The 13,302-nt window shown below is 40.9% G+C and overlaps 2 protein-coding genes across 2 annotated transcripts in view; one reads left to right on the top strand and one right to left on the bottom strand.

The window, feature by feature from the left end:
* Positions 1-1,685, bottom strand: part of PPIP5K2 (diphosphoinositol pentakisphosphate kinase 2) — a 60,433-nt gene extending 58,748 nt beyond the window's left edge. The window contains exon 1 of the mRNA XM_054178958.1: positions 1,602-1,685. The gene's annotated coding sequence lies outside the window, so the exon portion shown is untranslated. The remainder of the gene's footprint in view (positions 1-1,601) is intronic.
* GIN1 (gypsy retrotransposon integrase 1) lies at positions 1,547-12,388 on the top strand. The gene is given in 10 exon segments (XM_009903094.2): positions 1,547-1,615; positions 4,460-4,605; positions 5,675-5,868; positions 6,942-7,247; positions 7,852-8,040; positions 8,138-8,302; positions 8,771-9,059; positions 11,893-11,977; positions 11,979-12,005; positions 12,007-12,388. Coding segments are annotated over 9 exon segments (1,572 nt in total). The 5' UTR covers positions 1,547-1,615; positions 4,460-4,466; the 3' UTR covers positions 12,185-12,388.
* Positions 12,389-13,302: the final 914 nt, after the last annotated feature.

The raw sequence follows: 13,302 nt of genomic DNA, 5'->3' as shown, positions 1-13,302 counted from the left end.
TTTGTTCATCACAATAAAAGATTATATGAGTTTGACACTAAAGGCAAATTAAAAAAAATTACTTAATATTAGAATAGCAAAATTTGCAGAAATTATGAGGAAAGGATGCAGAAGGGATGGAAATGTAGCAGCTTAAATAGACAAAGAGAAACAATAATTAGAAAGATACACAAAATGTGGAAATGCTGTAACAACTGTAACAACTAGATTTTCACTTTAAGATACATTATGGAAGTGGCTTTCATGAGAAAGAAAAACACTTTTTTCCCTGTGGTCGTGATACCCATCTCCCCCAGTCCTTCTGCTTGTGTAAGGAGACTGGCTAACTACAAAACCAGCTACTACAAGGCAAGAATAAAAGTGCCAAAACCAAAGCATAGTCAAAGCTTACCACTGAGTAGTGAAGTCTCCAGGTTCAGGAAAACACCAGTAGAACAAAGCAAAACATTACACAGCTACTCTATACTCTCTCCCACCTCAGCGCCCAACAGGTTGTTTTCTGGTTACTACATATAATTGATTCACAGCCTCAGGCCTGCTGCTGCTTTTTTTTCCTACCTTGATTAAAACGTAGACAGCAATCTCCCTTACCTCAACGGATTTTACACTTGAATTTACCATCAGCTTTTGGAATACCACCAAAATACCCCAAATCCAACAGTTTAACAGATGTGATATTCCACACCCACACATAATCTGCTTAGGCACACTGCCTTTCACCCCAGACTGAAAAGTATGACTCGCCTTTTTCACAGCACAGCACGCTGCGAACTAACTTCAATGCTGTTAGAGTGTTTCCGAGACCTTAAGTAACCATAAAATGCAGCTAAAAGTTACGTGTGCTTACTGGCCGTGCCCACAGTGTCTTACTAATGATTGCAGCTTACCGAACAGCATGTTTTAGGTCTGCATGAAAGACAGTGGTCTACACAGGTTTTGCCCATTCTGCCTTCAGGATCGCCCTTCCATCAGGGCCGATCCCGTTGCACACAGCCCACCGAACCTTTCACTACAGGCGCCGCCGACACCGCCCGGGGAGCTCAGGCGACAGCCCGCTGAGCGGCCGGCACAGGGCGCCGGCCCTCCGCCGGCTACCGAAGGCGCTGCCGCATCAGAGGGGGAACCGACGCCAGGACCTCGTGCGGGAGCCGGGCGCGCGGGACAGCGGCAAGCGCTGCCGGTGCCCAGGCCGCAACCGAAGGAACTACCCGCCCCGCTACAATCCGCCGCACCTCATCCTATAGAGGGGCGCGGCAGGCGAGGTCGATGAAGCCGACACCCTCCACATTTCCTATGGGAAAGAGAAACAACAGAGAGCTAAGAAAAGGCCCTAAGCACCACTGGGGACGAATTCCTCACCTGCACGCGGCACCACCATGCGTGGCGCCACCTGTACTTCCGCGTCCCATTAAGCTGCATCCCCCGCCCACCTCCGCGCGCTCGCACCGCCCCGTCCCGTCCCCGCGCACCGTGCGCCCCGCCTTCACCCTCCCTTCCGCTGCTTCTGGGAGCGCCGCAAAAGTCTTGGGACGCAAGGGTTGTCGTCGGGACGTGAAGTCAAGTCAGTGGGCTGCGGCTCCTAGGACAGGCCGTGTTGATACCTCTGCTGAAGTAGGTGCGTGCTTAGGAGTCCGGCGGCTCTCCCTGAGCGCCTGACATGTCAGCGACTTCACCGCGGAGCCGAGAGGAGGGAGGGAAGGGAAAAGATCGCGTCGTTATTGCTTTACGCATGCGTCAGGCTTGCCACGCTGCCGCCTGGGGTCTTTTGACGACTTGGGACTACAGCTCCCAGCGTGCCTTGCGTGGGCAAAAGTATTTCAGTTGGCTGTCTCGGGCTTTTGTCGGGCATCTTGGGCGCTGTAGTATTGTGGGCGCGTGGGAATAGGGGCTTGGGCGCGGATTTGGGGCTGTGGTATCGCTGCATCTCTGAATGGTGAGGGCGGGTAGGACTACTCTGGGAGGCACATCTGATGCTGTGGCAGGCGATAAGCTGAGTGTACCTACCTTCACAGTTCTACTGGTCTCTGTGCTAGACCTCTCCCTGCCATGCGACGGCCGTGCCTACTCGTCTTTCTTCGTGTGGTGGTTGCAGTAATCAATAGAAGGGTATCTGCGACGCGGTAGTCAGGTTAGGGCAGAGGTTTTATTTACCCGTCTGCGCCAACGAGGTTGTACTGTTTAACATCTGCAGTGCAGCTTCCATCCTAACTGAGAACTGTCTTTAATCTAATAGTGCCAATGCCCGGTTAGATGTCACACTTGAAAGTGGAGATGCTAAAGGAAAAATAGTCCCTAGCAGGTATGACCGTTTCAAGCCAAGGCACTGAACCAAACCGAGAGCTGGTTATGTGGAAGTTCTGTTCTCCTTACTGAAATATTTTAAAGCAGTGTATTCTTTTCTAGCTTCAAAGGTATTAAGAATTGCTTAATGATGGTGGAAAGGCTTGTCCAGGCTTTGGATGGAATAGGGATAAAGGTTTGTTGGTTTGGTGTTACTGTTTTGTTGGATTGATTTGGTTTGGTTGTGGTTTTTTGAGTTTTGTTTAGTTTGGGGCTTTTTTGGTGTGCAGTTTGTTTCTGCTTTGTTCATTTGGGGAGGGGGAAGATGGTTTATTTGTTCTTTGTTGTTGTTTTTTATTTCACAAGTAGCTTAGAGAGGCTATAGCCAACACAGGCAGCTTAACCGGCCAATGAGTATTCAATACCATGTTGATGCCATACCCGCTGTGGAAGGGAAGTGCTGTGCAGGGCAAAAGTGATCTTTGATCTTGCAACTGTGATATGGCAGTTTCTTCTGCCTTGGGACCCAGGAGCAGGCAGACGTGTTATTTCATTGTACTGTGCAATTAAACTCTCTTTGACTTAATACCCAGGGCTTTGCACTATTTTCCCCTCCCCCCCCTCTTTCTTTTGAACTCCCGATTCCCATTCCATTGTGGGTTGGGGGTAGTTGTAGGCATGTGGAGCTTGGCGGCTGGCTGGGCCTGAACCGTTGACAGTCTTTGGTGTTTTTGTAGACTACTAGATAGAGTATGAGTATTGCTAGAAATAGCATTAAAATTACTTGATGTAATGTGGTTTATTTTAACTTAGAAAGACAGAAGATTTTATAAATTTAAAAACTTTTACATTTCCCCCCCCCCCCCCCAAGATTAAACCAAAGTAAGTAGGTATTGGGGGTGGGGGGTGGGGGGTGTGGAAACAAGTAGGGATGTAGGAAACTAAATATCCAGAAAGGAAGTTTGCTTTATGTTATTCTTTAGGCAGCAATCTGGCAGACTATTGAAGCAGATAACGATTTGCTGGATCAGAATCTGACTAAATAGATTATATTTATATGCATTCTTTCTTTACTGGATGATACATGTTTTTACAGACCTTTATAGTAGAAACTGCTATTGCAGGAAGGATAGAATCTTTGCTTAACCGAAATATAAGGTATGTTTTTGTTTACATGTATCTTAATGCTTTGTCATGCAAATGTGTAATGTACTACACAGAGAATGTTCCATATTTCAGGGGACAGTTTCACAAGAAAAATGTACAGGAAGAATAAAGATTATTCAGAATAATCTCTTTTTCTTGCCCTATGTGAAAGTCTATGCCAAGCCAAAATAGTTCATCATCTCAGTAATTAAGTGATAAATCCTACCTTTGACTTGCAGCCACACTTGGACAGCTGCAGGGCTGACCTTTAAGGACAACCCTGAAGAAAGCATGAATGCGTCTCTCTGACATACAGGATGTTTTAACTGCTTTTCACGAGTACCCTTTTACTGTCAGAGATGCTAGTTAACTGACTTCTTTAAACACCAATTTTGTCATGGTAGCCTCACCTTCCTTTCTGCTATTAGTTACCCAATTTAACCAGCTCTGGGTTACTTTGGCTTGTGCTATCAGATGTAAATTTATTAAAAAATTGCTGTACCAGTCAAGATGACTAGCAATTGTATGCTCTTCTGGCTCCACAGCTCCCTGTTCTGAAATACTACCTTGCGAGTGGGATTGTAACGCTGAAAAATTCTCTCCAGTAGTAGAATTTTACTTTAAGACATCAGTGTTGCATGACAAGAGACTTGTCTGGTTTTGAAAGCCAGCTCTGAGCTGTGCAAAATTAAGTATTCAGTGCAGCAAAGATCTTGTCACTGTTTGAATGTGAAGTTCCTGGCATACATCTGACATTGATAACACAGCAAAGTTTATCCTAGCTGTCCCTGTACTCTGGAAGTTTTTTAATAGACGTGGCCAAAAATAACTTTGCATAGAACAAGCTTAGCATCAGGCAGTGTTCCTCATTGCTTTAGTTGATGGCATGGGCATATCAAGAGCAATGCAATGGATGATGCCACATCTTAGATACTAGATTATTGGGATACTCTTGAACTACAAAGAAACCAGTACAAACTGAAGATTTGCATCTCTGACAATTGTTCTGACATATACTGTGCATTTTGTTCAGGTTAGCAATGGTGCGTAGTGGAAAAAATGGTGGGCTCCACCTGAAGCAAATTGCATACTACAAGCGAACAGGAGAGTATCATCCCACAACCTTATCAAGTGAAAGAAGTGGAATCAGGAGGGCAGCCAAAAAATTTGTTTTCAAAGGTAAAAATGTTAAACTACTCTGAAAATGGATTTTTAGGTGAAGACTTACTGATACAAACAAAAAAAAAAGGTGTTTCTTACTCTGCAGCATACTGTGATTTTAATATATTCTGTATGAAACGAAAGGTGCCTAACATTGCTAATATATAACAATGTTTGCAGAAATGGATACTGAGTCTGTTATAGTCCTTCGTAGGAGGAATTTGTGTATCTATCCAAAAGTCAAACCTTGCTCTAGATACTGTGGAGATACGCAGCCATCACATTGTATAATTCAAAGGACTACAGAAAGGGAAATCCAGATCAGCAGCTGTGGACAAGGGAGTGCTTGGTCTAGCCTGAAGAACACATTATGAGACTGGACAGAAGGGCAAGGGTGGCTTTACCATCTGTCACCTTGGAACCTTTTGACCCTTTCAGTTTTAATACATTCCTATGAGGAGCCTTAGTAGTCTTGTCTACTCTCTCAGTTGCATCAAACTGGTTAAGTGTATGTAGAAAGAAGACAGGGAGAAGTTAAAGCTGCAAAGCACAATGTCTGGTTGCTGGCAGACAGACAATAAGTTTCACAACGATTCCCAGCTCCTTTTCCTACCCCTGACATTACCTTGTATTTCAGTTAGACTTCCTATGGGAATGTTGTTTGCATTCTACCTTGCCCTTGTAAGGCCTCATATCCAGACTAATAAACAGGTGAACAATTGTCTCCTCAGAGGAATCACAGAATGCTAGGGGTTGGAAGGAACCTCCAGAGATCAAGGCCAACACCCCTGCAAAGTAGGACCCCTTAGGGAAGGTCAGATAGCAATGCTTCCAGGTGGGTTTTGAAGATCTTCACAGAAGGAGACTCCACAACCTCTCTGGTCAGCCTGTTCCAGTGCTGCATCATCCTCAGAGTAAAGAAGCATTTTTTTTCTCAAGTTGAAATTAAAAGTATTTGTAAAGACAAAGCTACATTTGCCCAGAAGTGAGCTGAGGTAATAAATTCTGTACTGAAACCAGTAGTTCGGTAAACTAAACAAGAGGCAAAGCAGTTTTATATAATTTGCTTGTACTTTCCTTCTTTCAGAAAATAAATTGTTCTATGTTGGACAAGACAGAACACAAATGCGCTTGGTAATTGTTTCAGATGAAGAGAAGAAAAAGGTGCTTGAGAAATGTCATGAAAATGCTGCTGGTACTCATCATGGCATATCAAGGACACTGACTTTAGTGGAATCTAAGTACTACTGGACCTCTGTAACAAATGACGTCAAGCAATGGGTATGGTGTCATAGCTGCAGGATACTTTTTAAAAGTAATCCATGACAAACATTTTGAAATCATTACTTTGATACAGCACACACAACAGCACAAAGCTTTGTGTTGAGGAAATGTAAGCTTACAATCAAACTTGGCAAAGCATAATGTTTTCTTTTGCTTTTTTCTTTTACTACAGACCACGTGATCTCATATTGCTGTCCTGTGGTGGGGAGTTGTACTGCATTTAAGTATGCAGAGAACATCTGGTTTTTGATAAAGATTTCTCTTGCAAAGACTGCCTTGTATTTCTTTGGTAGGATGCAGTGTACCATCCCCAGGATACATGGCCAGAGTAGCAGCTGGCAGATAAAAGTATGAAAATGCTGCCTCTGCCTCATAATTGGGCATGTTCAGGAAACAGTTAAAGAACTCACTACTTCAGAAAATTCCTTCTCCTCATTCAGCTAAAGATGCATGAACATGATCCCCAGAGAGTGTGTCATCTTTTATGGACAAATTTCTGTTCCTGTCATCTTGCTTCATCACCTGAATACTTTGGATTCATGTGCAACTGTAGCATGAGCTGAAAATTAGTTTTTGCTTTCAGTTCAGAGTTGGACAAAGGGTCTCTGTTCTCTAGAAAAAGCTGATCTATGTTATTCATGTAAGCTTATATACACTGTCAGTGTTTTTCAACCACAGCATACACACTGGAACCAAAAGGGGAAGGATTAGGGTGTTCTTTTGATCTTGTCTGCTTCATAGTTCCTTTAGTAATTTCAAATGGTAGTCGACTTTAGGATTTATACTGTGAATTGAAAGAGGACAGTGGTTGCAGGAGGGGTGGAGTTCAGCTGTGAATTCCTACATGCGTCCTTTTCCCAGTCTTCACTGTTGTTTGTGTTTATTTTGTTTTTATACTGGGGTTGAAAATTCCTTAAAGTAAAAAATAATAATAAAGATGATAAAAATAAGTTTCGCATTTCTTAATCTGACCTACCTTAGCAGAGGGATTGTAGAGATTTATGATCCCACTCATTGTCTTAAGTCTTCACCATTGCTTTTTATTGATAGCATCTTGATATTTACACTAGGTGTATGCTTGCCGGCATTGCCAAGTGGCAAAGAATACAACTACCACAGCACCCAAAACACACCCTATCAAAGCAGAGGACCCATGGACAGCAGTCACTATAGACCTAATGGGACCTTTTAATGTTACTGACAGGAGCCACAAATGCATCATGATTATGACAGATTTGTTTACAAGATGGACTGTTATCCTGCCACTGCTTGACACTTCAGCAGCTGAAATTGCTAAGGCAATTGTAAATGTGCTTTTCTTGTATGGGCCTCCTCAAAAAATGCCTATTGATCAAGGCAAGGAGCTTGTTTATCAAGTAAGTATTTGAATGGCTAGTTTCTCTTTAATTTATCCAAGAAAGAATATGTTTACCCCTATATTAAATTCGATCTTAAGACTGTGGAAAAAAATAAATATTCTTCAATAGCAAAAAAATAAGTTGACACATACAGAAAATGACAAGAATTATTTGCAGTGGTAAAATTCTGCAGTGTTTCGCAGGAATAAAGAGCAAAACAGAAGGTTTCTGTTGCAGCCATAGAGCAGGTTTTGTCATGCAGTTGAACTGGCACATGCTTTCACACTCCAGTATTTTCCAGTGTAGCAGACAGCTAAGCGTATTTTTTCACATTAGCCTATATTGATTATGAAGAACTTTTCACACTGTGTTCCTCTCAGAGGTGATGAAATCATAAGACTATGATATGCCAAATTGATGTTTAGAAACTATCAATTACTGGCTCCTAAGCTCTACTGATCCTTTAGCTCTTATTCTTGATTGTGGACAATTTGGTGGGAATATGTATGTAAGACTCTTGCTTGCTCACCATCATTTCAACAAAAGGGGTGGGAAACTATTTACTTGAACTATGATACAGAAGAGGGAACCTTTCGGTAATTGTGTTCTTTTTCTTTTGAAGATCAATGAAGAACTGTTTGCAATGTTTGGAGTGAAAAAAATTGTATTGTCTTATCCTCAAATAGATGATATAAATGAAAGAACGTGCAAGACAATAAAACCTTTCCTTAACAAATACTGTGTTGACCATCCAAATGACTGGGATGAACAGTTGTCTGCTATTGCCTATGCTTTTAATTTGATAAATTCGGTATGTGAAAGTTCTTCCTCTTTTGACTGATGCCCCTCCAAATAGCTGCAAAGTTGTATGTTAAATTTCCATTCTTTTTTTCTCCCCATTAAAATAGGAGCCGGATCAAAATACCCCATATTTCCAAATGTTTAATCGTAACCCACATGTTGCTGAGCCAATGAATGTATGTGTGGAAGGAGAATACAGTATGTTTGCTGAAATATTTGAAGCAACTAAAAAAGCCAGTCAAGTGCTTGAAGAGAAATCCTCAGTTTGCCAGGTAATCATTATGTATTGAAATTTTACTAGTAAGAAGACTGAAGATAAAAAAGGTGGAAGGGCTTGAGGTGTAAAATTATAACTAATATTTTAAAGCAATGTGACTTTTTAGGGTTTGTTTTGTTGATTGTTTTGGTTTTTAACCTCCCTCTGTGAGCTTTATTGTAACAAATTTCACCTATATTTGGAGGAAGTGACCTTAAATGACACCTGTTACCACATCATAGCTGATGTAGAGGGCTACATATTTACAGAACCTGAAAACCATCAACTATGGACTATTAATTTATGAAGATAAAATCAGTTTATTCAGTATTTAATCATTTTCATCTTCTCCAGCTCTGCATCTTATGAACTACATGCATCCAAAATCACTTAATGTTATGGTCCTGTATTATTAACCAATGTTACAAAAATACATTATTACTTTTGGAAAAAGAAAATGTAATTCATATGTGTCTTTCTTGAGGTGGAGAAGAACACTTCAGATGAACAAAAAATCAGAAACAAAATCACTGTCAAAAAGAAGCCAAAGCAATTAAACACCCTTCGACTTAAAGTTGGTCACGAAGTCCTCAGACAAAGGAAAAACTGGTGGAAAGATGGTCGTTTCCAGTCAGAATGGGTTGGTCCTTGTATTATAGATTATATCACAGACAATGGCTGTGCAATATTGAGAGATGCCAGAGGACTGAGGTTGAAAAGACCCATCAAGATGTCTCACCTCAGGCCATACATAAGAGGGTCCAGTGAAACAGGTGTGTGTATTTTTTTCTATATATGTATATATAAGTTTGATTTGTTTTGGTGGGCTGTTTGTACTTTTCTTTCTGGCTGGGTTTTTTCTAGGTTTTATTGTTGTTTGGTGGTTTTATTGTTGGTTTTTTTTCCTTCCTGTTGTTGTTTCAGGGTTTTTTTGTTTAAGCTTTTCCGTCATGTCATAGTATTAGGTTATCAGAATGAATAAGTATCATTCACTCACCAACATGAGATGAAGTTAATACTGGATATTAATACTAAACTATTAATAATTGTAGTTTTCAGTAAGGAGACTTGTGAATGTGAGTGGCTATGAAGCATGGAGCAGAGATAATGAATTTTGTTTATAGTCTGTTTAAAAATAGCTTCCACAAAGTTGCTTCTAATCTGAAGTCTGGGCCTGTTCATGCTGTGCATTTTCTGACTGATTTTTGTTTTGATGCAGACGGAATTCAGGTTCAGTTTGCTTGTGCTATAGATAGAATATTTGTTTTCGTTTTCGCTGTCTGACTAGTGTAGATGTTACATGTTTAGACTTTTTTTTTTTTTAACAACAAAAGAATGTTCTCTAGTGTGGTCTTCCTGTTTTAATGCTTTAGAGAAGTGATTTTTGAGGAGATTATTTTAAGTTGTGTTATCAAAGAAGAAAATGTGTTTCTTTTACCAGTGCAAACAAAATTGTCATGCTCTGCAATAGGACTGCTAGAAATTCCCGGAGGATTGAGTAATCAGGCAGCACTCTTGCTTTTACATATTCATTGTGTCCTTCTGCAATACTGCTGTGTTAATCAGACAGTGGCAGCTGTTTCTTTTATGTTGATGCTGTTTTTCAGTCACTACAGGTATTTTGAGGAAAATGAACACTCAGTGTTTAGAAGACTTCTGTCACAGAACAAGTACACTTTGCTTCAGGGTTCTTGAAAAGTAGAACAATTCCCAAGCTACTGGTTATGTGTGGTTATGCTTTCACTCCTGAAAATGCATAAACTGTAATGGGATGCTAATTTCTTTCACTGCCTCTTAAGGCTGAGGGATTTGTAAAGATGAAACCAATTCTGGAATTTCATGTGAAAAGCTGATATTTGTGCTAGTTGTCAGCTACAGATTTCATAACCAAGCTGCCAATTACATGTCACATCTCCAGGGCACTACTTTTACTGTTGGATGATCACTCTGTGGTTTCCTAGTCTTCATTAAATTGCTGATCCTGTAAGGAGAAAGTTGCATGCATGTCAAGCATGCAGGTAGTTTCCAGGTATTACAATATTACAATCATGTCACAGTATAAATAGTTAAAAGTAGTTGTCTATGTAGCATCAGAGCGTAATATGTTTACCACTAAATACTGCAGAAGCAGTACATAAATGTAGAATTTCTTTCCAGGAAGTGACAGAATGTTAGTTGTCTGACACAGATGAAAAATTGAATGGCTTATGAATGATTACAAATCTTAAAATTATAGACTGATACTCAAACATATTTACCTTGTGTAGAGATGTAGACCAGGCTTTGTCAGAATAATTGCCAGTAAGGGTTGTGAGACACTGGATTAAGTTGACCAGAGGATGCCCCCTCCCTGTTGCTGTTCAAGGCCAAGCTGGATGAGGCCTTGAGAAACCTGGTCTAGTAAAAGATGTCCCTGCCAGTGACAGCGGGGTTGGAAATAGGTGATCCAATCCAAACCATTCTATGAATCTATGATGTTCAACTAGGCCAAGTGCTGGGTCCTGTACTTTGGTCATAACTATCCCATGCAATGGTACAAGTTTGTGGCAGATTGGCTGGAAAACTGCCCAGCAGAAAAGGACCTGGGGCTGCTGGTTCAGTGGGCCCCTCACGATCAGAAGGACATTGAGTTGCTGGAGCATGTCCACAGAAGAGCAATAAATCTGGTGAAAGGCATAAAGAACAAGTCGTAGGAGGAGGGGCTGAGGGAACTGGGATTTTTTTAGTCCGGAGAAGAGGATACTGAGGGAAGACCTTACTGCTCTCTACAACTACTTGAAAGAAGGTTATAATGAGGAGAATGTTTGACCTCTTCTCCCTAGTACCAAGTGATAGAACAAGAGGAAATGGCCTGAAACTATGCCAGAGGACATTTAGATTGGATGGTAGGAAAAACCTCTTTCCTTAAAAAGTGGTCACGCACTGCAGTAGGCTGTAGAAAGGTGGTGGCTTTGCTATCCCTGGAGGTGTTACAGAAATGTCTAGATATGACACTCTGGGACATGATTTAATGGCCATGGTGATATTAGGTCAGTGGTTGGACTTAATGATTTCAGTTGTCTTTTCAAACCAAAACAATTCTATGATTCTATAATAAAGGACTTCAATTTATGAGTATGGGTGGACTATTTTTAATCTGCATTGTATTTATTATACATGCTTCTGTGATGTCAGTCAGGTGGCATAACCTTGACTGGAAAAAATAAATGTGGAAAAAGCACTTCTTTGTGTGTTGTTTAGCTTACCTTGCTCCAAAAATCTCAAATGTATCTTATGTGTATCACACTTCAGATGTGTGAACTTGGCAAGGTTTTAAAGAGGTAAGGCAAAACCTGACTATTTTACCTTTTTTTTTGTGTCTGTGAGAAACTAGTCAATATCTAGCAAACAAAGACTTCCTTAATGTGGAGCATGGCATCTGTTATTGGATGGATGTAGCCAAACATTTGATGCTCTGTAAAATTAGAAAATTTACATTATCAGACTGCTGCCACTCAAACATTCTTATCTTCTTACAGAAATTTTTATGAAAAGTAAGTTAGGGCTCTGGTAAGATTTGAAGTATGCCTTGAAGCATCTGATTTAATGGTTTCTTTTATTTTACAGACAGCCATTACTTTTTGCAAGGTGCAGTAGTTGTTGACCATGACTATATTGGCTTATCTGAAACATCCTGTAATCCAAGCCAACAAGGCTGTTGCTGAAGTGGAAATAAATGCCTAGTACGTCTGCTGTACAAATGCCACCTGCAGCCTGAAAAGATCAAGAATCAACAGATGATGAACATCAGTCTGAGTTGACAGAAGATGATTGCATTGAATCAAACACTCTAAAATCAGAGCAATGCCCTTTTCCATTTTGGACACTTCAGACCAAGACAGAGGATTCTCAAACATAAGTCTTGTGTCACCTTTCATTACCAAACAATGTGGAACTTCTGAATTCCTTAGCCATGGGAGTACTGGTTAATTTGTAGGGGCATAGACACAACCTAGTAACAGTACATTCTACCACTATTTCAAGAGCATTTTATGGGTCCAGTGGTTAATTTATGGCAGAAGAAGAATTGAGAATAATTCACTTGATGACTAGAAGTTCAGGCACAACTGTCTCAGGACACAATGCATTATTTCTATGTAGTGACCTTTTCATTGCTCATTAGATGTCTCATTCCTAATGTGCAGAGATACTGTGGAATGAATATAATCTAAGTAACTTGATGTAAATTTTACTTCCACTGAAGAGAAGCTCCTCCTTACAGAAAGTCCTCCTTTTCCTTTGTTATAAAACAAATTCCTATTCTTCCTTAGAAGATGCAAACTCTGACTTTCACAGCTTGTAATTTCTAGTCTAATCCACAGCTGCAAGATCTCAAAAAAAAATAAAGCTGCCAAAATCAAGTACAGAGTTCTGCATGTGAAATAATGAGAAATTCAGCTGCTCCCAACTTACCAAGGGTGAACAATTCCAGTTTCTCAAGTGTGTCAAAGTCTTAAGAGCATTCAATATTAATTTGTGCTTTCATCACAAACAGTGGTTTCACTTATGTTTACACCTTCCTGGAGGCAGTACCGGCTTGAAATTGTCCACTGACAGTAGTCTAGGAAAGATGAAAGACTGGTATGACTTACTCTCTGAATTCTTTGATGAAGTCGTTATTGGTCTGAATTTTGTGCTAAGAAGACTATTTCAAAGGGGCCAGTTTGGTTATAGCATGTCTGATGGAATCATCCTGAGTGCAATCACACAGCACTTAGAGGATGGCCAAGGGATCAGGCCCAGCCAGCATGGATTTAGGAAGGGCAGGTCATGCCTCTCCAACCTGATCTCCTTCTATGATCAGGTGACCCGCCTGGTGGATGTGGGGCAGGCTGTGGATGTAGTCTACCTGGAGCTCAGCAAGGCCTTTGACACCATTCCCCATAGCAAACTCCTGGCGAAGCTGTCAGCCCATGGCTTGGATGGGAGCACACTGCGATGGGTTAGGAACTGGCTGGAGGGCCGAGCCCAGAGAGT

The sequence above is a fragment of the Dryobates pubescens genome, chromosome Z, assembly GCF_014839835.1.
Source record: "Dryobates pubescens isolate bDryPub1 chromosome Z, bDryPub1.pri, whole genome shotgun sequence".
Lineage (NCBI taxonomy): Eukaryota > Metazoa > Chordata > Aves > Piciformes > Picidae > Dryobates > Dryobates pubescens.
This window is presented reverse-complemented; position numbering and strand designations above follow the sequence as displayed.